At 51.8% G+C, this 23,244-nt stretch overlaps 6 protein-coding genes across 11 annotated transcripts; 3 read left to right on the plus strand and 3 right to left on the minus strand.

The window, feature by feature from the left end:
- The first annotated feature begins 96 nt into the window (after nucleotides 1-96).
- LOC118504551 (peroxiredoxin-2) lies at nucleotides 97-1,215 on the plus strand. The gene is made up of 3 exons (XM_036039159.1): nucleotides 97-266; nucleotides 368-561; nucleotides 636-1,215. The coding sequence occupies exons 1-3, from the start codon at nucleotides 234-236 to the stop codon at nucleotides 1,099-1,101; spliced, it is 693 nt and encodes a 230-aa protein (XP_035895052.1). The 5' UTR covers nucleotides 97-233; the 3' UTR covers nucleotides 1,102-1,215.
- On the minus strand, nucleotides 1,197-4,006 carry LOC118504446 (nucleolar protein 14 homolog). The gene is made up of 2 exons (XM_036038938.1): nucleotides 3,497-4,006; nucleotides 1,197-3,430 (listed from the first exon to the last, which is right to left on the minus strand). The coding sequence occupies exons 1-2, from the start codon at nucleotides 3,897-3,899 to the stop codon at nucleotides 1,413-1,415; spliced, it is 2,421 nt and encodes an 806-aa protein (XP_035894831.1). The 5' UTR covers nucleotides 3,900-4,006; the 3' UTR covers nucleotides 1,197-1,412.
- Nucleotides 4,007-4,042: 36 nt separating this feature from the next.
- Nucleotides 4,043-5,706, plus strand: LOC118504518 (methionyl-tRNA formyltransferase, mitochondrial). Of its 4 annotated transcripts, none has more exons than XM_036039064.1 (6): nucleotides 4,043-4,145; nucleotides 4,207-4,274; nucleotides 4,348-4,565; nucleotides 4,639-4,845; nucleotides 4,916-5,217; nucleotides 5,290-5,706. In XM_036039064.1, the coding sequence occupies exons 3-6, from the start codon at nucleotides 4,414-4,416 to the stop codon at nucleotides 5,652-5,654; spliced, it is 1,026 nt and encodes a 341-aa protein (XP_035894957.1). In that variant the 5' UTR covers nucleotides 4,043-4,145; nucleotides 4,207-4,274; nucleotides 4,348-4,413; the 3' UTR covers nucleotides 5,655-5,706. The 4 variants fall into 4 exon arrangements, with proteins under 4 accessions (XP_035894957.1, XP_035894947.1, XP_035894965.1 ...); XM_036039072.1 differs by having other exon boundaries at nucleotides 4,054-4,145; nucleotides 4,219-4,274; XM_036039080.1 differs by having other exon boundaries at nucleotides 4,143-4,160; nucleotides 4,219-4,274.
- Nucleotides 5,707-5,821: 115 nt separating this feature from the next.
- On the plus strand, nucleotides 5,822-12,592 carry LOC118504443 (maestro heat-like repeat-containing protein family member 1). The gene is made up of 7 exons (XM_036038924.1): nucleotides 5,822-6,305; nucleotides 6,757-6,934; nucleotides 7,010-10,268; nucleotides 10,334-10,458; nucleotides 10,520-11,873; nucleotides 11,959-12,061; nucleotides 12,119-12,592. The coding sequence occupies exons 1-7, from the start codon at nucleotides 6,224-6,226 to the stop codon at nucleotides 12,262-12,264; spliced, it is 5,247 nt and encodes a 1,748-aa protein (XP_035894817.1). The 5' UTR covers nucleotides 5,822-6,223; the 3' UTR covers nucleotides 12,265-12,592.
- On the minus strand, nucleotides 12,319-13,385 carry LOC118504573 (lysozyme 2-like). The gene is made up of 2 exons (XM_036039206.1): nucleotides 13,044-13,385; nucleotides 12,319-12,956 (listed from the first exon to the last, which is right to left on the minus strand). Exons 1-2 carry the CDS (start codon nucleotides 13,194-13,196, stop codon nucleotides 12,651-12,653), a joined length of 459 nt encoding a protein of 152 aa, XP_035895099.1. The 5' UTR covers nucleotides 13,197-13,385; the 3' UTR covers nucleotides 12,319-12,650.
- A 291-nt stretch (nucleotides 13,386-13,676) lies between these two features.
- Nucleotides 13,677-22,740, minus strand: LOC118504498 (short-chain dehydrogenase/reductase family 16C member 6). Of its 3 annotated transcripts, XM_036039025.1 has the most exons (5): nucleotides 22,170-22,740; nucleotides 21,196-21,276; nucleotides 14,813-15,127; nucleotides 14,571-14,748; nucleotides 13,677-14,483 (listed from the first exon to the last, which is right to left on the minus strand). In XM_036039025.1, exons 1-5 carry the CDS (start codon nucleotides 22,226-22,228, stop codon nucleotides 14,040-14,042), a joined length of 1,077 nt encoding a protein of 358 aa, XP_035894918.1. In that variant the 5' UTR covers nucleotides 22,229-22,740; the 3' UTR covers nucleotides 13,677-14,039. The 3 variants fall into 3 exon arrangements, with proteins under 3 accessions (XP_035894918.1, XP_035894928.1, XP_035894935.1); XM_036039035.1 differs by lacking the exons at nucleotides 21,196-21,276; nucleotides 22,170-22,740 and adding an exon at nucleotides 17,485-19,567; XM_036039042.1 differs by lacking the exons at nucleotides 13,677-14,483; nucleotides 14,571-14,748; nucleotides 14,813-15,127; nucleotides 21,196-21,276; nucleotides 22,170-22,740 and adding exons at nucleotides 15,221-15,791; nucleotides 15,857-16,034; nucleotides 16,108-16,419; nucleotides 17,485-18,306.
- Between the last annotated feature and the right edge of the window lie 504 nt (nucleotides 22,741-23,244).

A 23,244-nucleotide genomic window follows, 5' to 3' on the forward strand; every position in this document is an offset into this window, starting at 1 on the left:
ACTTTTTCGTTAAGGAAACAACTGTTTGTGGAAAAAATATTGGCTACACTGTCGCAATTTTCTACCCACGAACGGTGACAGCTGTCAGTCAGCTTCAATCCGGCTGTCAATGAGCAAATAGCACAGCGCAAACACACACAGAAAAAATAGAACATTCGAAACGTTCGGTCCCTTCGGTGCCGGAATAATCTGCGGAGGTGCAATTGCGAAACACTTCTAAATTACACGCAAACATGTCGTTTCTGGCACGTAATCTAGCACAAGCGGTACGTAGAAAGCTTCCGTCTTACCAGTACCACCCTGGAATACTGGAACCGAACAGATTATGTAACGAAACTCTTTACTTCCAATCTTTCCGTAAACACAGTGCTCCCGGCTGTCGTCCGGTGTTGGGTTCCGGCGAGGTTTGCTGCATACCGGCCGGGTCCTGTCGGTGGCCCAGGTTCAGCATCCGGCCCCGTCCTTCAAGGGGACCGCCGTCGTAAACAATGATTTCCGTGAGATCAAGCTGGAAGATTACAAGGGAAAGTATCTGGTGCTGTTTTTCTATCCACTCGATTTGTAAGCATCCGCGCCCGGTAGCTCCGTTTTGTGTTTACATACCCGTTTTACCTTAACGCTCGTACCGTTTTCAGCACATTCGTCTGCCCAACGGAAATTATCGCGTTCAGCGATCGTATCAAAGAGTTCAAGGAGCTTAACACGGAGGTGGTTGGTGTTTCGGTTGATTCGCACTTTTCGCACCTGGCCTGGATCAACACGCCGCGCAAAGCGGGCGGTCTCGGTAACCTCGAGTATCCGCTGTTGGCCGACCTTACGAAGCAAATTTCCGCCGACTACGGTGTGCTGCTGAAGAACGACGGCATCTCGCTGCGCGGTTTGTTCATCATCGATCCGAACGGTGTCGTGCGGCAGATTACGATCAACGATCTGCCGGTCGGCCGCTCGGTGGACGAAACGCTCCGGTTGATTAAGGCGTTCCAGTTTGTCGAAAAGCATGGCGAAGTGTGCCCTGCCAACTGGGAACCGAAGACGAACGCGGCCACCATCAAGCCGAACCCGAAGGATTCGCGTGAATACTTCGAAAAGCATGGCAAGTAGTGGGAGGCGGGGGGCGACGGTGAAGCAGATGAGACGTTGCATACCTATGACATTCTTAATGTAAAAAAATAAAGGGAACCAAGAGCCTTTTCGCATTTCTTTTCAACAACGCAATTTATTCCTTTTTCAACGTAATTTTACAATAGATGGTGACACATTTTCTTCCTAAGTTTCTCTTCCGTCCAGACTGATGCTTAAGCGCTAATCTGTTTTTTATCAATAACTCAGCACTGTATTCAAATGCACTTTAAGCTACCCTAATGCTTAAAACTTCTGTACCGCAGTACAGAATCGACCATCCAAGACGCAATCTACTTACGATACTTTGCTCTCCTGTCGAGCGAATTCCATTCGGCCTGCTGCGACGAAGCATGGCTAAATATCTGGCGTACCTTCTGTTGCCGTTCCCGGTCGCTCTCCATGCGCCGCTTGTGCTGCAGCTTCGCGATGTACTCATTATCGAGCCGGATTTCGCGTTTCGCACCGCGCGTTACCTTCTTGATCTTCTGCTGAATCTTGCGCCGCTGTTCTCGGATCGGTATTGCCGTCTTTGGCCGTCGCCGGATATCCTCGTAGACGGGATTGATTTTCGGTTCGAGCAAACGCAACGGTTTCGGTTTCTTTTCCGCCTGCACCAGGTAGGGTAACGATCGGCGCGAGAGCTCCGTTAGCGTGGCGTTGGTTTGCTGCAACAGTTCCATCACCGGCGTAGGATAGGATCGTTTCTGTATGCTGTTTAGTGGTTGTAGCAGTTGCTTTGCGATCGTTGCTGCTGCTGCGATGCTTTCGAGCTGCTTGCATAGTGCGCCCACCAACGAAACGGTGCACGCGACAGCACGCACCTTAAACGATGAAGTTATTTGCGTGAGAAGAAGATCCTGTGCGGTAAGTTGCAGCACTTCCGGCTCGTTTATGTCACTTTCCGTTTCAGCTAGCAGTATACTGGAGGTTAGTTTAAACGGCTGGACGATGGTGGTGATTGGCGGTAACGCATCCTTAGGGCAAGCTTGATCGAGCACCCCGGTTAAGAACGCAATCGCTGATGGGAGAAACCGTTTGGATTGTTCCACACACTCCAGCACCGTGGTGACGAGCAGCAATCCACGGCTAATGTCTCGCCGGTTCCGTACCTGACAGCGGGCAAGTATTTCTCCCGTAAATACCAATGCCGGTGTGACGATCGAATGTTTCCGATCGGAAGCGGAGAATAGCAGTGGCACCAACTTCAGCAGCACCAGTGTCGCCAGATCCGGATATCGACGAGGACGATTTTTGTAGTCATTGTACTTTTCCTCCAGCACACTATGGAACACTTGCCCAATGCCGGAAGGATCGGTCGCCGCGATATCGTGAAGCAGCGGAGTTAGCTGGTCTAACGCTTGAAAATCCTCCTCAATCGAAGCGGCACTCGTAAAGCGAGCGCTCACATAGTTGAGGATGTACGCAAACAGTACCGACCAGCGTGATTTGTGCAGAAATGTTTTCTGTTTCAGCGTGTGCACCATGCTCGCTACTAGGTTGATCCGTTCGCTAACACTTTTACCCTCAAGCATCTCGGCAAACTGTTCGTACTCTCGCGGCACGTCCACCACACGCAGCACAGGTTTCTCTTCCTTTGGGGCCGTTTTTACCGGTGCCTTTACTTTTGGGGCGATTTCCTTTTCCGGCACCGATTCCGGCTCGGCTTCCGATTCTGACTCATCCTCACTGGCGTGCTGTGTAGCTGCTTTCAGATCCGACAGACTATCCACATCACTACCATCCGAATCATCACCGTCCGAACCGTCGTCCGATTCATTCTCTTCCTCTTCATCATCATTCTCACCGGTCCCATTGTCCTCCCCATATTCCTCATCGGGATCGTCATCGTTACCGACATCTTCTACCGCGTAGTCATCGCACAACGCATCCGCCGACACTGGTCGATTGGCGCTCGTCGTCGCTGCCGGTACGGCCTGCATTCGTTCCTGCTTTTCGCGCTCCAGCACCTCCCGTCGCTTCTGTTCAGTGGCCGCCTCGTCAATCGCTTTCAGCTTCTCGGTTGGTACGCCGCGCGGCTCAAAGATCATCTCACGCAACGCTCTATCGTAATCGTCCGGTTTCGGCCGTTCGTTGTCCTTCCGTATGTGCTCATTGAACTGTGGCATCAAATTCTCCAGCTCGTCATCTAGCTTCTGCCGCATATCGTACAGTTCGTCGTTTTCCCGCTGGCGTTCCGTCTTCTGTCGCTTGCTTTCGGCAATCATCTCTTCGATGACCGTTTTCCGATCCCTTCCAGCGCCCTCGTCATCCGATCCGCCACCGAAATGCGTTTCCCGCGTGAAGGTTTCTAGTAGAAAAGATTAAGATTAAACTTAAGTTCCATCCTTCACAACCGCCAGACAACTGCAATTACCTTGCAACACTCCATCCTCATCCTCATCATCATCGACCCCATCCGGCACATCATCGAACCGTTCGATTTCGTGCATCGTACGCCCGCCGTGCGTTAGGTTTAGGTTGAACATTTCTTTCGCCTGTGCCTTCTTCGACGGACCACGTGCATATTTGCCGTTGGTTCGCGCATCCAGAAAGCGGTTCGTTTTGTTCAGCAGCGCAAACTCTTTGCCCAGCGTTTGATCGCGCTTCTCGTTCGATATCCGCTGCAGCTTGCCGGGATGCTTTGATTGTGTGCCACGGTTGAGCACGGCGTGTTTCGATTTCATCACCACCGTTTCGAACGGATTCGGTTTCTGGACGGCCGACGATGCCTTCCGCCGCAGTATTGCATCGGACTTTTTGCTTAGCTTGGCGCACATGACGGTGGCTGCAGTAATCCGGTGCGAAATGTACGAATGTTAGCAACAATTTCAATTCCGGTCTGTTTGCGATACGACCGACCCGCGTACTACACGTGGTAAAACATAAACAATGTCAAATGCCAGCTTGACAACCATCGCGCCAGCTGTCAAATCCAATTGCACAAAGCGCCACAAGAGATGTAAACAACGCTGCTTAATTTTGAGCCCGGGGCATATTTTACTAAATAAATTACAAACAAAAATGTAAATAAGTATTTGGTAACTATTCGCTTATTGAAATAGCATTACATTAACCTGATTTTAGTTTATCTTCCAGCACACACACACCGACATACAGCTCCATACAATGTAATTGTAGCGCACAAATAACCGGTATGTCATTCGTTTGTTATGATTAGCAAACTCTAGTGTATTGAAAATTGTATTCATGGCTAATTTATCTTAGCCGATCGAGAAGACTAAACTCGATCAGAAAAAAACACGCCTGCCATACAAACAAAGTTGGCACAAGATGCTGCTAAGCTTAATACACGCACGGACGCCAATCGTTCGGAAGGCGCGCAGTGCTGAGCGCTATTTTTCCAACATTAGCCGTCTCAAAGTGCTGTTCTTCGGTACGGACCACTTCTCACTGCCAAGTCTAAAAATTATTCACAAAAATCTGTAAGTACGCCCAGCACGCTTTGCACACCACATTCGCTAAAGAGCGTATGTTTTGTTTGGCCTATCATTGTAGAATAGATAATGGACGTGTAAAACGGCTCGAGGTGGTTACGTCCTTTAAAGCGGCAAAGAATCCCGTCAAATGGTACAGCCAAACAGAAGGTATACCGCTGCATGATTGGGCATCGTTCTCCCGCACCGCTCCCGGTTCGTTCGATCTCGGCGTGGTGGTTTCGTTTGGCCACCTCATCCCGGAGTCGCTGATAAATTGCTTCCAACGGTAAGTGGATAGCGCTAGCGGGTTTCGATAATTGCCTTACGTTTTAAAATGTTTTTTATTTTTATTTTAGAGGAATGCTAAATGTACACGCTAGTCTCCTGCCAAAGTTGCGGGGTGCAGCACCGATAGTGCACGCGATCGCAAACGGCGATCAACGCACCGGTGTCACCATCATGCGCATCAAACCGAGACAGTTCGATGTGGGTGAAATACTGCTGCAGTCCACCGTCGATATCGGGCGTGACACGCTGATGCCGGAACTGCACGATCGGCTAGCAAACGTTGGCGCTGAGTGTTTGATTTCGTGCATGGAAGATTTGGAGACGTACTATCGAAGGCAAACGGTTCAAAACGATGCTGAAGCGACGTACGGTATGCAGGACGACGCTCGTCTTAGTTTCATATAAAACGTGCCTAATGGTTCTCCCTGTACTACCCCCACAGCTCCCAAAATTGATCAAAAGTTTGCTGAAATCTCGTGGAGAAACTCGACAGCAGTACGGATATACGATTTGTATCGTTCCTTGTATGGCTTACGGCCGCTCCTGACTACCTTCGGTGGAGATGTGGTAAAGATATATAAACTATCGTTCAACACAGAGCTGCAGGTACAAGGCCAGCTGCCGACCTGTCTGCCAGGCCACGTGGAATACTCGAAACGCAAAAAACAGCTGCTGGTTCGATGTGGTGATGGACGGCTACTCCAGATACTGCAGCTATCGATCGGCGGCAAGAAAATGTTAACCGGACAAGACTTTTACAATGGCTTCCTGAGCAAAGTACAGCCATCGGAAAGGTATTTCAAGTGAACCGAGAGACGCTTATAGTAATACATTTATAATAGAATGTTCCGACAATCGAGCACGGTTCCAGGTTAATGTCATATGTGCATATCACAATTTAATTGCATAATAGAAAAAAATGGGCGAAGAAACCACCGCGCATATTAGGAAGATGCATCGGAACAGGCTCGTTCAACCTGTCCATGCAAGTATGAGTGTGCGTGTGTTGTTGTTATCTGTGTTGTGTTTTTGTTGCACAGCTGTCATATCAGCTGAATTTGACGTTTCATCAACCGAACAACGACGACCAGACGCAGCTACCAAACCCAAACAAAGCGGACAAGTGTTTGTGTCACGGAGTGGCCCGGTTGGCCCATAATATATATACTTACCAAGGAAGTAAAAAGGTAATTAACAGCGTACATTATCAAAGGAAAAGCGTACATCATCGCCGTTTGTTGCGTGCGTTTGTATAAGCGTGTGTGTGCGAGTGCAATCAACCGAGACGTCCGTCGTACGTACGACGACGCATCGATCCATTGACGCCGCTGTGTAGGGAACCGCAGCGCCCTAAAGCGTAATTACCGTGAAAAATCATGGAAAAGCACACGGAACGTATGGAGGAGGGCAGAAAACCATCTCCGGTGCCTGTTATCAAACAGGACCAGCATCTAATCGGTGAGTAAGCGTATCAGGAATGTGTGTGTGTGAGAGTGTTTTTTTGTTGTTGTTGTTCTTTGTTTGCCTTTTCGTATATTCGTTCATCTTTCTGGTGGCCGCTTATCAGGAGAAAATTTGTTACAACCTCTAAGCATAAAAAAACAGTATTTTACCAGCACGATTCTTCCAAATCTAATGCGAGAACGCGGCCTGACGATGGATTACGAATGTGGGGCTGCTAGCAGTATGGCACTGGTTGCTTATAGTGCTGCACAAGCATTCGTAGTTCCTTTGTGTTACGGTTCGCCTTAACTTCCACCAGACGATAACGGTTGTGGAACGGTTTCTAAATTAGGCCCGAATAAGAGCAATATATCGCAAAAGAAAAAAAACGGGAATAGCGGCACCGGATGAAAAGTTTCCAAAGTCCCTGGTTAACGCCCATTAACAAACATGCATATATCTGCAGCCGTCGTCAACAGTCTGCTGGACAGCCTTACCGACAAGGAGGAGCTGCTGCGTAGTACGACGGAAGTATCCCTGATCCGCATCGCCAAACGGCGGCATGATGAAATCGTAGAAGTGTTCTGCGAATACCGCAAGAAGCATCCCAAGCTGGGCGACACACACACCCTAATCATACTGAGGTAAGCCGCGTAGAAAGTGAAATGTGTATTCCCCTAAACAACAACGCGTCCCATCTCCCCCCCTTTTTGCTGCAGAGTGATATCCTACATCGCTACCAACCTGATCGACGCCATCGACCCGAACACGGCCTCCAAATGCATCCAGTACAGTATGGCGGAAATCATGAAGATAACCGAACAGAACACAACGGTACAGACACCCTGCCGGGAAATTTTGGTCGCCGTCGGCCGTCGCTACTGCAAGGAAATTATGGAAATATTCGTCAAACATCTCGAACAGAATCACCTCGCAAATTTTATGATCATGCAATCGGTCGGTGCGCTAGCGACCGCCAACACCATGGACACGGTACCGTACATCAAGCCCATCCTTGGCCTCATCCTACCGACCCTGTCGATGGTGAAGCAAGATTTTCTCCGGCAAGCGTACGCGTACGCAATCGGACGGTTCTGTGAAGCGTTTTCCGAGTACCAGGAGTACCAGCGCCAAAACCCGAACGAAGAGATCCCGATGAAAACTGGCGTACGGTACGAAATACACGACGAGGTGTCGATCGTGTACGATCACTTTCACGCCCAGTGGCTGTCGTCGCGCGAGCCCAAAATTACGGGCGAAGTGTTGAACGCATTTTCCTTCATGTATCCGCTGCTGCCGGTGGAGCGGGTTAGCGACAATCTCGCCAAAACCGTCACCAGCGTGCTGGCACTGTACCGGAAAAGTTTGGACCGAAGCGCTATCACGCAGTACCTTGCCGCCATCATCAAAACCGTGCTCGAGCTCGACTCGAAGCTGCTCGGCCCGATGTCGGACAATCTGGTCGCGTGTCTGTTCGAGCTCGTGTGCGTCAATCCCGACTACGACAAGCCGCAAACGGTCAAGGGACACTTTGAGGTGTTGCGCTGCTTCGATCTGCTCGCGCCCGAGTACGGGGAAAAGATCATCGAAATACTGCTGATCCATCTGCGCAACAACAACGAGCGGGAGCGCATCAAATCGCTACTGGTGGTGACACATCTCACCAACACGTCCGAGCGGGTCGTGCGCGATAAGCTGCCCGAGATAACGGCCATCCTGAAGGGTATGCTCGCGACGGAAAAGCCGGTCAAGGTGCGGATGGTGCTGCTGAAGACGGTGGTCGCGTTCGTGCAGAAAAACTTTGTGCGCGATCGGGAGTTTGTAACGTTCCTGATACGCAGCTGCTGCCGGCCGAACAAGCTGAACCTCGACCACGGTAGCGCGGACGAGCATCAGGAGTTTCAGCGGGCGTGCAACGACACGATGCACATACTTTCCTCCACCGTCGGCACGGTGGACCATATGCTGAAGATGGAGCTGCTGCAGGCGTACCTGCGGTACGAGTACACCGACATCTGCGGTACGATCGGCAAGTGTTTGGCGAACCTGTTTACGAAGGATCCGGAGCTGGCCCTTGCGACCGAACGGCGCCAGAATCCGTTCGACGAGAGTTCGGCCGAGGAAGCGGACGAGCTGCCACCGCCACCACCGCCCCGACCAATTTCCGTGTTCGTTCGCACCCTGGCACTGTTGGGTAATTTCGGCGAATTGCAGCGCATTCAGCATCTGGTTGCGTTTCTGAAGAGCTACGCCGGCAGCCTTTACCGCCATCTGGTACCGCTGTGGAGCGAGCAGCTCGGGACGCTCCAGACCGAGCTGGCGAGCGGGATCGATGAGCGGCGCTATTTTGAGCTACTGTTTGGCTTCGTGCAGGAAACGATACGCGATGTGGATGAGTACACATTCGTGGAAAGCATCATCGCGGAAATGTTTCACCAACTCCCCCTCTATCAACCCATCGGCAGCGGTGCGGGTGGGGGTGGCGGTGGTGGGGGTGGGGGTGGAGGAGCCGCTGGGCAGGCGTTCGAGTTTCGCGTGCCGCCGCTGGACCAGGAGAAGCGCATGCTGGTGAAGGTGTTTGGCGTGTGCTTGTGCCACTCGCTGGACGAGCATCTGGTCGCGAACAAGCTCGATCTGATCATCGGCCTAGCGAAGGCGGAGAAGGGCGACAAGAACGCACCGAACGAAGAGTACGAGCGGCTGATGCAGGACTACGCGGAAGCACTCGGGTACGCGTCGGTAGAGCATCTGGACAAGGTGATGGCCAAGCTGATGACGCACGTGATCGACGACGGGGCGGTCAAGAAGTCGAGCAGCTTCTTCTCGAACCTGAACTTCATCAAGGACAGTGCGCGCGAACTGGAGGCGTACAAAATGAAGGTGTTGGCACTGCAGGCGCTGCACGTGATCGTGGGCCGCGCACCGAAGGAAACGGTGGCGCAACATTTCACCGACCCGGTCGTACGGTATCTGATCACGCAGTTCGACAGCAAGGAACTGTTCGTGCGGCAGCACGTACTGAAGACGCTGCTCGCGCTGTCCGATGCCCTGTCGCCCTCGGACGGGGACGAGCGCATCACGTGCGAACGCAACCGGACCGATCTGCATCGCATCTGCATGACGATCACGGTGGACAGTAGCAACGAGTATCTGCCGCTGCTTCCCAGCATCATACAGCTGGCGACGGTGCTGGTAAAGCTGAGCGCCGAAGAGCAAAACCTGGACGTGAACGGGTTGCTGAATGCGATCTGCTTCTACTTCTTCACCACCGCCCAGAACCTCAAGTCGCGGCTGGACTCGACGGAGGACGACACACGCACCAGCTATCTGGCACGCTACCTGAACCTTTCCCTGCCGGAGGTGAACCAATTCATTCGGACGGTGCTGGTGCAGCAGAACGCGTCGCCCGCCTGTCTGGACGACGTGCACTCGATACTGGAGAAGTGGCTGAAGGATCGGAACAGCGAGGTGCGTATCTGCGCCTGCCACGTCTACAACAGCACGCTCGAGGTGTACATGCGTTCGATGAAGATCGGCTGTGAGGCACCGTCCAAGTTCAACCAGACCGGCAGCATGCTGGGCAAGATTATACCGCGCTGTATCGATTCGAACGCCACCGTCCGCCAGACCGCGGTGGACGTGCTGAAAAAGATACTCGAAATTGCGTGCGTGTACGAGACGCTGACCGTGGCGGACAGTAGCGTCGAGTGGGTGAACGAGCTCGACCGGATCCGGGACGAAATAGTGACAGACGATGCGAAGGACATCTACCGGATCGCGGCCGAGCTGGCGCGCATCATTGCCCAGCGGCTGTCCAGCTACCAGTACGTGCAGTTTAGCAAATGTTTGCTGTACAGCGTGAACGATCCGGAATCGAGCTCCGTGATCGGTGCGTCGTACGTGCTGAAGTTTTTCATGCACGTCAAGGGCTCGGAGATGTTCCACGCCATACCGGAGCTGGTGAAGGAGTGTCTCTACGTAAGGTTATGGTCGCTTCAAACGCTTAGATCGCTTGCTGACGAATTATGTTTGACTTTTCGCAGGCGGTGAAAATCTGTGAAGTACCGCGGGCCAAAACGACGATCCTAAAATCGATTCTAGCCTTAACGAAACACCACCCAAAGCTAGTGTGCAACGAGATTCTCACGCAGTGTTTGCCGCTGGAAGAGTACGTACCTATCGGCTTACAGTGGAGCTCTCGCTTAACCTTTTCCCCCTTTTGTTTTTAGCCATGTCATTGAGTACTGGAAAACGCTCACGATGGACCCGGATCTGAGCGGGATTATACTGGACAATTTTATCAGCTCCGTTACTTCCACCTGTCTGTACGAGCAACCACAGCAACAGCAGCAACAGCAGCCAGAACCAGCAGATGAAACAACGCGTACCGCCACCCTGCACCCATTCGCTGTCGTGTGCGTGCTGCGGGAGATGTTCCGGTGTGCGGAGCTGAAGAACGAAATGCAATCCCGGTTTGCGGAGATATTCTGTATGCTACTCTCGACGCTCGCTTCCTACATAACGCTGCTGCCACCGTACTCGGTGCTCGCACAGCCCAACACGGCCGGCAATGTGACCGTCCCGAAGGGCAATCGCCGTGGGGCGAAGGGGAACGCGAGTGGGGGCGGTAAGGACGCGGTGCTGAAGCTAAACCCGTGCCAGATGGTGCTGGAAGCGTTTCAAACGTTCCTGGATACGCTTGGCATGCAGCAAATCTCGCTCGTCCTAGCGGTCTGCCCGGACCTGGCCGCCAGTACCGATCTGAACAGCTTTATCGAAATTCTAACACCGCTCGGTGTGGCAACGGCGAGCGAGGTGGGTATAAACTCCGCCCTAATGCGCCAGATCGTTACGACGATGAGTCGGTACGTGAGCAGCCCGTACGATACGCAGCGCATTGCGTCGACCGGGCTGTACGCCCATCTCGTGCCGTTGCAGCCGTGCGGCGAGTCGGCCTCGGTCATCATGCTAAGCCTGGAGTCGTCGCTGAACGATCCGAACCCGCTCGTCCGGGGGTTAAGCATCCGGGGTATGGCGTACGTGTGCAGCCTCACGCGGTACGATATCGACAAGTACGCCACGATGTGCCTGACGTCGCTGCTGAAGGGTATCGAGGACTACAACGAGCACTGCTTCATTAACATCCCGCTCGACAGTATGCGCGGCCTGTCCCGCGTACTGCAAGCGATCGAACCGGCCAAATTCGAACCGTTCCAGGTGTCGTCCGCCATACGCATTCGACCGTTCTTCGAGAAACAGTCCACGGAGCTGCGCGAGTCGGCGATCCTGCTGTTTGGCGATATCTGCGGCCTGAAGCTGAAGCAGGTGACGATCGACACGGACGGACAGCGGGCCGAACCTGTCTCCGAACTGCTGATGGAACAGTTGCGGGCCAACCTATGCTCGCTGCTGCTGCATCTCTGCGAACAGAACAGCATGATTGCGCGGGCCTGCAAGATTACGCTCAAGAACGTGTGCGCTCTGCTCGGTACGGCGAAGATGAATGCGCTAGCGCAGAACCATCTGCTCGAGCACGGTCAGCTGCAGTGCGGTATCTTTCTGAAGGATTTCGTGAAGCTCATTGTACGTGTTTGCTCAAGGGAAACGGGCGAGCTTTTCAAAACGATACTAATGTCTCCGCTTACCTTTTTTTTTTCGCACGCGGCAGGGTGAAGAATTGCAGGATTGGATCAACGATTTCATCGACGCGTGCGTACCGATGCTGCGCAGTCAATGGCCCGAGATACGCGGAAACGCTGCAATCCTTATCGGTATGAGCAGACTGGTGAGACGGCGGTTGGCACTTTACTAACTTTCATCCTTCGCAGGGTTACTTCACTGTCAGAATGCGAACGTAAAGTGTCAGCATATGGAGCAGATCGGTCACAAAATCTCGCTACTGCTGAAGGACGAATGCACCACGGTGAAGGTGAGCGGCTCGGAAGCACTCGGCTACATTTACGGTGAGATGTAGGGCTGGTCCGAGGTATGAAAACGAATGCGGACGAACGACTGATGCAGGAGCAGCTTACTTGATTGCAATTACTTAACATTTATTCCATTTATCGCGTTGCTATCGTGATCAAATTGCCTCAGTATAGTATATATTACACCCTATATTTTGTTTGCGCACATGGTGAACTCGTATGTGCTTTGTTTGAACATATTGGTTGAGCTTGCAAAGGAAAACAAATACCAACCGGACCTCTCCTGATAAGGTTTCCGGCTATACACTTATATACAAGCTATCGAGAAAAAACAAAACCTATGAATGCATACTACGGCTACAGTAGTGAAAGCGGGGTTTTCGCAGCATTCGATCACTGGTACGTACCATCCGAATCCGGGAGTTGTCCACCACTAGGAGCGCAGTTGACGTTGTCGCATGCATTGGTAGAATCTGGTCGCAAACGTACCGCCGAGTGCTCCATGACAGCGCGGTCCACCATTGACGTGCAGCATCGTGTAGTCAACGCAGTCCACCAACCCGTCGCCATTACAGTCGGTGCCATACTTCTCCATGTACTGGGTGACGATCCCCGTCGCACACTCGTAATCGTTCGCACAGTCTTCGAATGCACCCCAGCGGGTAGGTTCATCGTTGGGCAGCACGGTGCGACCCGCATCCATCCAGTAGGCGCGCGATATCGAGAATGGACCACAGTACTGCCGCACCGCAGGCAAACCGGGGCAAACAAAATGGCGGCGTAAGCTACAGCTACACAACCAATCTTTTGGACGGGCAAATCTTACCGACTGTCGGCATGTTGTTGGTGTGCTGCAACCGGTAGAAGCTTCACAGATGCAGCGAAAACAGCTGGCGTTCAGATTGGACAGGAATATGCCATTTACCATCGCCGATGCGAACAGTAGCAGGCACAAGCTTATGGAACATAAGTACGCCATTGCTCGATCGTTCGAATGGGAGATGTGTTCCAGTTTCGATTAGCAAGCCGACTGATGTACGCGTTCGATTGAAGATGCGACCTTGCGATAGTTGGCTGAGGTTGATAAGCTACTGCACTGGGGTAGATTTGTTGTGAGATGCTTGACTGAACTCACAGAATGCACCTCGTCAGTCTACTGCGGAATGTTGCATTAGTGTGAGGTCATTGAGAATCTAGCATTCGTTCGCTCTCTTTATCTCTCTTGTACTAGTTTGGGAAGGCTTTCTTATAGTTAGTACTTACCTTGAAGACTTTTGCGCGCTCCAGTGCCATTATCGTGACCCAGTCTTATTAGCTGTAATATAGAGGGGTTAATCGGGATCAGCATCCGCTTGTCTATTAACAACCCAACGGATCTAGGCGAGTCTACATCTCACAGGTCTCAGAGGCCTAAGTCATCCGTTTTGATGGGCGAAAATTTCAAGTTAAACCACATCCGTATTAAACATATAAAAAAAAACACCTTTCACTTTATTTGATTAATCCTGCTCCATCCCTGTTATAAAAAATATTTCGCTAAGGTGTACATGACAAAGAGAGAGAGAGTGAGAGGTTTGGTGGACAGATATCTACACTAGTCTTTCTCTGGTTTCATGCTATCGCAACAATGTGTCACTTAGAGTAATCGTAACTTCCCAGTACTGTTCGTCACTAGTATGGATGGCTACTGCATCGGTGGCTGTGGTTGGTCCGTGTGTTTTGCTTTCGCTTTGATCCAGCTTGATCGTTAACTGCTTACTTAAACTACTGAACGAACGAACGTCCGAATCACCGAGTCTGTGGTGCGCTAGAAGGTTCGCTCCTAGAGATCCGACTCGACACCACTGTCCAGGAAGTCGCGCAGCAGCGTACCCACCTTCAGTGGGAACACCCGTATGATGGTGTTCAGGTACAGCAGGTACTTGGGAATCGAGACGTCCACCAGACCGCGCCGCTGCCCATCAATAATGGCGGCGGCCGCCTCCTCCGGCTTTACCAGGCGCATCATGTTCGGGAAGCGCATGTGGGGCCGCTTGCACAGCCCCGTATCGACCATGTACGGGTAGACGGTGGTGAACTTGATGTTTGGTTTACGCGCGTCCTGCCGCAACTCTTCGGCCAGTGCCTCCATAATGCCGCGGACCGCAAACTTGCTGCCACAGTACGGGACCAGGTTGTTCAGTCCGCACAATCCGGCCACGGACGACATCGCCACTATGTAGCCACGATTCTTCTCCAGCATGCCGGGTAGATAGCTTTGCAGGAGCTGGATATTAAAACAAAAAAGAGTAAGGGGGTTTATTGATTGATGTGCCTCCCGCAAAACTGACTATGGCGGCCATGTTGCACATACCCAGAAGTGTGCCATAACGTTAATTTCGAACGTTTTGCGTATCTCTGTCTCTGTCTGCTGCAGCAGTGGATGAGTCGGCATGATGCCAGCATTGTTCACCAGTATCGTAACGGTGCCCACCTCCTGCTGGATCTGCTTCGCTGTCTCGATGATCTGCTGACGATTTGTGACGTCACAGCTAGAACGGAACACCGAGTGGGATGAGCATTGAACTTCGCACAACCTTCGAACTTTGGACTTACATGTAACCGAATGCGTTACCACGCTGCTGCCGGATGGTGGCGACTGTGTCCGCGTTCATCTTCTCATTGATGTCCACACAGACGACGGTCGCACCGAGCTGGGCGTACTGCAGCGCCATACAGCGTCCCATGCCGTGGCCGGCGCCGGTAATCAGCACGATATCGTTGTGCACGGTGTCGGCAGCCGGTGGCACCACCAACCGGTAGAACGATTCCAGCGTGTGAAAGATCCATCGTACCAACATGGCGACAATGTCGATGATGAGGATCACCAGATTATACATCTTCACGCCGGCATTCGGTGTTGCGTTTTGGCTGTGGAAAGAAGGGAAGGATGTTAAAATGGGGTCAGATGTAGCCAGTCAGTCGTCTCGACAGCTTTGAAGGAGAGGTAAGATCGACAGTCAGTTATCGGTACGCGCCAGCCTTAAGGAGGAGTAGGTTTTATTCAGTTTTTTGTAACAACACTAGAGCGATAAGTAGAAACGAAGTAGTTAACAATGACTGGTTCTTCGTTGGTCGATTGTCGAGTCCCTCAGAGATCCGACTGCAGACCCGTGTCGAGCAGATCGCCAAACTCCTGGCCCACGCGCAGTGGCAGATTGCGGAACCAGGTGTTCAGGTACAGCAGATACTTCGGGATGGACGCCTCAATCAATCCACGGCGCTGGGCATCAATGATGGCGGCCGCAGCATCGTCAGGCTTTACCATCTTGAGCAGACTCGGGAAGCGTGTGTACGGCCGCTTGCACAGTCCCGTATCAACCATGTACGGATAGATCGTGGTAAACTTAATGTTTGGCTTCGCTGGATCCGCGCGCAGCTCCTCGGACAGTGCCTCCATGATGCCGCGCACCGCAAACTTGGTGCCACAGTACGGTACCAGATACTTGAACCCGATCATACCGGCAATCGACGACAGCACCACAATGTGGCCCCGGTTCTGCTTAATCATGTCCGGCAGCAGCGACTGGATGAACTGTAACGGGGGGAAGAGAGAACGTGGAATCAGCGCGAGATCAGCCGGTGGAAGCGTTGACCTACCCAGAAATGTGCCAACACATTGATGTCGAACGTTTTGCGTATTTCGTTCTCGGTTTGCTGCAGCAGCGAGTGGGTCGGCATGATGCCGGCATTGTTAATCAGAATGCTGACCACACCGACCTGGTCGCGAATCTTCTTGCACGTGTCCACTACCTGCTGACGGTTGGTGACGTCACAGCTGCAAAAACAACAGTGAGCAGTGAGGATAGATGTGGACGGTACAATCGCACAACACCTCGTGTCCTTCTTACGTGTAGCCGAACGCTTTGCCACCCTTGCCCTTGATGGCGGTTACCGTCTCCTGGTTCGTCTTCTCGTTCACGTCCACGCACACGACGGTGGTGCCGAGGGCGGCGTACTGCAGCGAGAGGTTTTTGCCCATACCGTGCCCAGCCCCGGTAATGAGCACGATGTCGCCACTGACATCCCGTGCCGGTGGCAGCACCACCATCTCGAACAGTCCGCGCGCGATGATGTACACGGACTTGACGATGAACGCCAGCACGTCAAACAGTACCAGCACCGCATTGTACGCCATTACTGCCGGATTGTTCGATGGTTCGCTACGATAAGGAGTTTAATACCAGCAACGGGCAGCTTTAGTTGTGTGTCATCCCTCCGGAGGGGTTTCCGGAGACTTCGGACACCGGAGTATCCATGTTGGGAAGGATGGACGGGAAGAAACAAAAAAGGTCACAGACGTCACATTCGCACATCACACAGAGATTCACTTGAACACCACCCGCAGACGGATCACGAACAATTATCAGGCAAGCGTCAATGCAACTGTTACAGACCCGGATGAAACATTCATTAATGAAGGGGGGAGTTTTTTTTTTCTTTAAACACAGACAAAACAAACAAACACACTGACTTATAAGAACAAGCAGCTAGCAACCAGTTATTTGTACAACTGTTCAATGGTTTTTAATGGGCATGAGAGTGAGTTGCAGAAAAAAAAGGAATACAAATCCACCATGTTTGCGTGTGGTACTATAAGGGTGCGATAATGGGCGATAATCCCCCCCTCCAACCCAAAATGGTGACGGTGGAAATTATCTTCCTACACGCGCGCTTCGGGAGGATATCTCAGTGAAGTTGCAATTGGTGGAATTATCGAGGTAAACATGAACTTGAACCTTTGATGTAGATAACGTACCCTCAATGGGGGCCACGTACTGCCCGGTGACTGATACTGGTGATTGGAATCGAATTTGGGGTGCTTAGCCGGGGGCTGTTGCGCGGTAGCCATTAGCGAGTGGTCAAGGTTCGTTTTTGGCAAGTTTTTGGACGAATCATGGACGAATCATGAGGAACGTTTATAGGACATCAGTAGCAGTTAGTAGGATCTGGGCGATATGTCCAGACGAGAGAGGTCCTCTCGATAAGAAGATATTCTGAAGATGACTTCTAGAGTAGGATTCCGAGTATGTCTAGCCCTGAAGAGACAGATGATAGATGATCTCTCCAAGGTTTCCTCCAGGCACCAGCTAGAGCCCTTCCATGAGATGTATGGTGAGGTTGAGTTAGAACACACACAGAACACACGTTGACAGACACGTAGAACGTACGAGCACAGGTGGTTGAACACCGAACCGGGGGGGAGAACAGACAGGGTCAACACTTACTCTTGTTGAGGCATTGTTGCGGGATGCTATGGCTCCGGTTGAGTGACGACACTACACGCAGGCACCGTTTGATGGAGATCGAATTGGGGCTTCTCACGCTACTGAGGCCTGAGCCACGCCGGAAATTGAGTGAGCGTTGGACCAGATCGACCGCACTGGCCGGGAGCACCGTATCGTAACAGGTTCAGAGTTCAACTGAGGGCTGACGGTCGTGACACAGCCGTGTTTATTGGGATTTCGTCGAAGGTTTCCCGATTAAAGTGTGCCTTTCGTGGGTTCGATTTCGGTATCAAACGGTCGATGCGCTATCACTGTCTAACACACAAACACGCACGCACAGCAGTATGTATACAGGGCACTGGTGTGTGATTAGAAGGTGGACCTGATGAACCTTCGCCACGCACCACACCAACACACACACACACACTTACTGGGCGAGAACTGAACCAGGGCGTCTTATCAGCCGGGCTTTCTGTTGATCCGCCTTGGTTATCAGGCGGTTTTCTGATATAGGTTAGGTTTTGCTGTGCGATTGGAACCGAGACCACACTCCGGTTGCACCGTTGCCTAGAATGGCTTTTCAAACACTTTGACACTTTTTTGTTTGTTTGCCTGAATGAGCTCCGTGAACAGGGGGGAGTGGCAATCCGGACACGCAGTTACTATGCGCTCACTATTGCCGTGCTCGCCGACACTTCAAAGACTTGAACCTTCCCACGCGTTTCGCTGTTTTTCCCAAGCCGGATAATGCTTGCTGAAAAGCCCGCCGAAGAGAGTCTGTGCCCCCGTACCGTTGTGCTGCTAGCTGCACACTGAAGCTTGTCCGGGCGTACCGGTGCTGTTTTAAAGTGGCGTTGGCCGCAGAACGCGCGAGCCTCCATCCTCCATCTTGCTGGATAGTGTGTGTATGTGGCCTTCCTGCTGCCTGCCCCACCTCGCCCTTTTTTTTTTGCAAAGTCAAAAACTGGTGGGAGAGGACACAGCAGATGGATCCGTCGACCCCTGAGATCCGGTGTACGAGGGCACACAGCTCCCTAAGGCGACCAAGAACATGGAGGCCACTTGTCTATGCCGCGATACGCGATCTCCGTCGCCCGGTCGTCGCCGGGTGCCGGGACAGGAAGGAACACTTCAACACCAACGAAACGAGTTTTTGTCCAGCAAGCAAGAATTTGCAATCATCATCGCCAACGAGCATCAAAGCTTTGCTTGCTTTGCCCTCACTATCGGTACCGAAAGTACAGCGAGAAGAACCGCAGGCAAAACTTCTTCCCACAGCCCCACAGTGATGTCACGAGAGCAGAGTCTTTTGCGTGACGTACTTTTGAGCCGTGGGCTCCAAGAAGAGACACAACACAAAAAAAAACAAAACCCTCCCAGAAACATCCAGAAATGAGATCCAGATGTTGAGCGCGGTTCATTTATAGTGATGTGGTTAGCCGATCGGCGGCGAAGAAACACGACAAGGAAACGCACCGAAGAAGACGATTGAGACGAAAACAAAAAAAAAAACAATTTGCGTCTTGCCATGTCCTCAGCAGAAAATGGAAATAAACAACAAGAGGACGCATGGATAACTTCAAGGCAAACCGTGCTGACCGCTGTGCAGAGATTGTGCCACAGATCCAGATCAACTCTTCAGCGCCGACCACTCCGCGGCGAAGTTCGATGCCAGTTGAGTGACCTTTAACAGTGTCGCGAAGTACAGATGTGAGGTGCAGCGAAGGTCATGACAGGTAGTGCCATGCATCCAGCCGGCGGCGAGCTCACGACGCGTGCAATTAGCTAGTTCCAGTTCTGAAGTCAACGGTCTTCACCTGGGTGGAGGTGAGATCCCTTGCGACCCGACCACGTACCGCGGTGGAGTTGTCGAGCAACGAATTAGCCGACCTCCTGAGCTCCTCTCTCCAATGACTTCCAATAGCTGGGGGAAACATTTGGTAACTCGTCTATCTAGCTGTCCGCGGTCGCTCTTATCCGTTCGGCAGAAACCTTCGATGCGCCTGTACACCGTCCGGTCGCATTCCACGACGTATCGGTGCAGTTTCGCACCTTCTTGGCGTTGACCTTGCCACGCGTACGGTTACACCGGTTCGGCTAAAAACTTGCGGCGCGAAAACGAAAGCGAAACGATGAGGAGAAGGAGACAAGAGAAGTTAGCGAACCCCCCCCCCCCCCGCCGTCCGAGGGCGAGCCGGACGATATTGACCTAGGACACTTTAGCGTTCTGTGCGATTGTGCAGTGTTTTTGGTTTGTACTTTCTGCACTGGAAACCGGTTGAACCGGTTGCTGTTTGCCCCTTAAACCGAACCGCTCCAACAGTGCGCATCCTTTTGCACGACTGTGGGCGAATTTCAAGGACGCACCTAGAACACGCTTTCGGAACGGTTTGCAGCTTTCATGATAGCGGCCGGGCCCTAATCGGTTCTTTACCCTTTTTGGAGGTGTTTGGAGGTGTGCAATTTACCTAACTGCGTGCTGCGTATCTGGGCTAATGAGCTGACAGGGTCCAAAGAACACCGCCCCTACCTTGTTTTTGATTTCAGACTGCGTGTTCTTTAAGGGTTAATTGAGAACCATTTAAAGGGGTCGTCGAATTCGACTCGGGTCTTCAAGTCTCCAATGTCCAATATCCAATATCAGGAAGCTCTTCTTCTTCTTCTTGGCTTAATGGCCTCTTAGGTCATGATTTCCAGTTCTGGCTTACTAGAATTATTGACACCAAGTAGTTGAATAGTCTATCTAGTCTAGCGAGGACTGACTATCCAACTTCGTGGTATCATTAAGTCTAGTAAGCCAGAAATGGGCAGGCATGACCTAAGAGGTCGTTAGGCCGAAGAAGAACTCTTTGATCCCAGGTTGACCCAGAATCTCTTGATTCTTCAAAGTTAATTCTCATGACTTTTCAATTCTTGATGTGACTCACCTCTACATGGAGATAGTAACTACATTGCAGATCCATCGAGAGCTGGCAAGTTCCACCTTCTTTGTCCAAGACGCCTTGTGTCCTAGATATTTGTTCTTGACTTGGGCCCTTCGAAGTGCCTTTCCCTTTTGTCCCTCCTCCTCTACCGCATAGCAGTGACTGGACACTTTAGACGTTTCTGGTCCAGAAGCTATAGACAGACAAGCGGACGGTCTCGGAAGCGGATCGCAGCGGCTAGCGATCCGATACGACCAGGCGTTACTCGAACCGTCCCATCATTGCGCACCAAGGGCAATGATCATATAATTGGCTTGGCTCGGTTGTCATTGCGCAAAAAAAGGCAATAGCAAACCCTCTCCCTAGCCGCTTGTGAAGCGTGTCGGAGGGTGGACGATTAATTTACCACACACACACACACACACACACACCGTAGTGACAAGAACCAGCTCCCGGGCAGTTTGGGGTCACGATACGTTGACTGACCACCACCACCACCACCGTCGGTTCTGGAAGGTACGGTCGTTGCTGTTTCTCCTCTTGTTTTTTTGCAATCCAAACCTCAGCCAGCTCTTTTTTTTTGTTGGTGCTCCGGTACCGAATACCGAACCCGCCCCCCCCCCCCCCCCCACGAACGAAGCTAGATTCGGACGGCTTGTCAGTTTCGTCACCCCAATTAGCACCCTTGTCAGAGAAGGTGGCGGGAAAATGTCAATGCCAATCTGCGGGCCACGCTTCCTCGACCGGCGCACGAATGTTTGCACTTGTGTCTTGCGTGTTGACTTACCGGTCGTTGGCGCTGGTGTCGTCGCGTGCGCTTCTTGGCGGGCGTGGTGGAATGCCAGAGTTTGAATTATCGATGAACTGCCTGCGGATGAAACACGGCAAACGAAAGGATGGAAAATCAATATATCAAAGCTGCCTAAGATGTGTGGCTCGCGCGCGTGTGTGAGAGCGGGAGCGACCTGATGTTTTTGGGACCTTTGCCCTATTGCTAAGGTGACATTCTTCATTCTAACAACACCTTTCGACACCTTCGATAACGGATCGTCGAAAAGTGAAGGTTTTCTCTCTCTCTCTCACTCTCTCTCTCTCTCTCGCGTTAGCAGCACAGTGTAAAGTGACTCTTGAAGTTGAAGCAGTGGCGAAAGCACAGTAACCCAAATGGAGACCTCCACACCGACCATAGCGAAGCGAGCCACGCATAATGGGCAAATAATCGTTACTTCCGTCTCCACCGAAATCTACCACCACTCCAAACCCATCTCGACCGTGCGGCCTTGAAGAGTAGTGTGTGGCGCGAATGTACTGCGAACGGCAGCACGGAAGTCTTCCGCAAGCCTTCGGTAACGCCACTTGGAATGTGATTATAATTAGCAGGTAATTATTATCTCTTCCCGCTGGACCTTTCCTAGACATCCTTCACATCTCGGATGTCCGAAACGAAAGTCTTCGAATATCGCCAAGCTCTACGCTCGAACGACCCTCCAATGTCCGGTGGGTGACAGTGTGCAATTCCTGACATGATGCCAACTCGTGATGCTTATCGCAAGAGTGCATCCACCAATCGCATATATGATGCATTCGTTCTTGATACCACCCCTGCACCATTGAAGCGTTACAATTCGTGTTTGGAGCACTCTGATAGCAGATTATGCAAGATCTGCTGACATCACTTCGGAGAGGGGTTGTAGAGAATTTGAGCCTGGTAGAAGCTTCTATTTTATCACTGGAGGTTTCCAGAACTAGAACACAACCCACCTGTCACTGCGAAACACGGATAGTGCATTGTCGATGTTATCATCCTGGAGCATGTTCATGATGGGCGAATCCTTCAAGCTGCCGTTGAGGTTGCTTTGGCGTGATGGTTTATAGATGGCACTGGGGAGCTTAGATAAACCCGAAGATCACTTGTACCACCGATCGACACCGAAACGCACTAGACACAGGTTAGACTGGAATGGTCTGACACAGAGCACAACAGTCGGTGACGCACCTCACCGTAAACAGTAGCAGGTTTTTTGGAATATGTAAAAAGCGGTGGTTGGGGGTCGACCGAAACAAAGTTCGAAAAAACAACCCGTCCACACCCGTTAGCGGTTAGAAGGCGACTGCTGGTGCTGGTTAGAGCTTCCAATGGAACCGGCACGCTTCGGAAAGCACTCCTATAAAGCGTTCGGCAAAGCGCGTCGCATCGCTTCTCGTCCTCGCTCTCCGCTAACCTTACTTTTTGGTGGCGCCCTCAATGCCCCTCCACTTCCCCGACTGAACGAGAGCAATTTGTCCAAACAAAAACCCGTCACACACCGTCCGTCTAGCGGTGGACCGTATTCGCTCTCTTTCCGCCGTCCGCTCGATCGTGGAGCCAATCGATCGGCACACAGTGGGTCCGAGTGGCTTCCAGATGCTCTCTAACCCTTGCTTGATGCGTGCAATGATTAGATGCTCCACCGATGAGTTAATTTAGCATCTCTCTCTCTCTCTCAACAAAGTCACTTCCAGCGGGAAGACCTGGAACACTACTCTGCATTGCAAAAAAAGGAGATCGCCACAACACCTACACGCCATTTGCTAGACGACGGTGCCGGTGCTAAAATGGCCTTCGACAGGGCGTGCTAAATAATCAATCAATCAAGTCGATTAGTGGTGTTTACATACAATCGCTTCTGTCCACCTGTCGGCTCAGTGTGCAGGCGAGCGGTCTGACGGGGCAGGTTCGTTTAACATTACTATCTTTACGTAATTTGTCCTCCCACCATTACTGGTACGTGCGTGTGTAGTTCAGTAGAGCAGCCGCTAATGATGGAGCAATGAACACATGGTTAGTAGGAAGCCA

Source organism: Anopheles stephensi, chromosome X, assembly GCF_013141755.1.
Source record: "Anopheles stephensi strain Indian chromosome X, UCI_ANSTEP_V1.0, whole genome shotgun sequence".
Lineage (NCBI taxonomy): Eukaryota > Metazoa > Arthropoda > Insecta > Diptera > Culicidae > Anopheles > Anopheles stephensi.

Coding starts and splice junctions, on each gene's coding strand:
- LOC118504446 (XM_036038938.1), bottom strand. CDS start 3,899: ATGTGCGCCAAGCTAAGCAAAAAGTCCGATGCAATACTGCGGCGGAAG. Junction 3,431..3,496: donor TGAGGATGGAGTGTTGCAAG/GTAATTGCAGTT, acceptor CTTTTCTACTAG/AAACCTTCACGCGGGAAACG.
- LOC118504573 (XM_036039206.1), bottom strand. CDS start 13,196: ATGGCGTACTTATGTTCCATAAGCTTGTGCCTGCTACTGTTCGCATCG. Junction 12,957..13,043: donor CAACAACATGCCGACAGTCG/GTAAGATTTGCC, acceptor GCGGTGCGGCAG/TACTGTGGTCCATTCTCGAT.
- LOC118504518 (XM_036039064.1), top strand. CDS start 4,414: ATGCTGCTAAGCTTAATACACGCACGGACGCCAATCGTTCGGAAGGCG. Junction 4,566..4,638: donor AAAATTATTCACAAAAATCT/GTAAGTACGCCC, acceptor CTATCATTGTAG/AATAGATAATGGACGTGTAA. Junction 4,846..4,915: donor CTGATAAATTGCTTCCAACG/GTAAGTGGATAG, acceptor TTTTTATTTTAG/AGGAATGCTAAATGTACACG.
- LOC118504498 (XM_036039025.1), bottom strand. CDS start 22,228: ATGAACATGCTCCAGGATGATAACATCGACAATGCACTATCCGTGTTT. Junction 21,277..22,169: donor TCCGTGTTTCGCAGTGACAG/GTGGGTTGTGTT, acceptor TTTCATCCGCAG/GCAGTTCATCGATAATTCAA. Junction 15,128..21,195: donor GACACCAGCGCCAACGACCG/GTAAGTCAACAC, acceptor TTCTTTCCACAG/CCAAAACGCAACACCGAATG.
- LOC118504443 (XM_036038924.1), top strand. CDS start 6,224: ATGGAAAAGCACACGGAACGTATGGAGGAGGGCAGAAAACCATCTCCG. Junction 6,306..6,756: donor ACAGGACCAGCATCTAATCG/GTGAGTAAGCGT, acceptor ATATATCTGCAG/CCGTCGTCAACAGTCTGCTG. Junction 11,874..11,958: donor AGGATTTCGTGAAGCTCATT/GTACGTGTTTGC, acceptor CGCACGCGGCAG/GGTGAAGAATTGCAGGATTG.
- LOC118504551 (XM_036039159.1), top strand. CDS start 234: ATGTCGTTTCTGGCACGTAATCTAGCACAAGCG. Junction 267..367: donor CACGTAATCTAGCACAAGCG/GTACGTAGAAAG, acceptor CCGTAAACACAG/TGCTCCCGGCTGTCGTCCGG. Junction 562..635: donor TTTTTCTATCCACTCGATTT/GTAAGCATCCGC, acceptor TACCGTTTTCAG/CACATTCGTCTGCCCAACGG.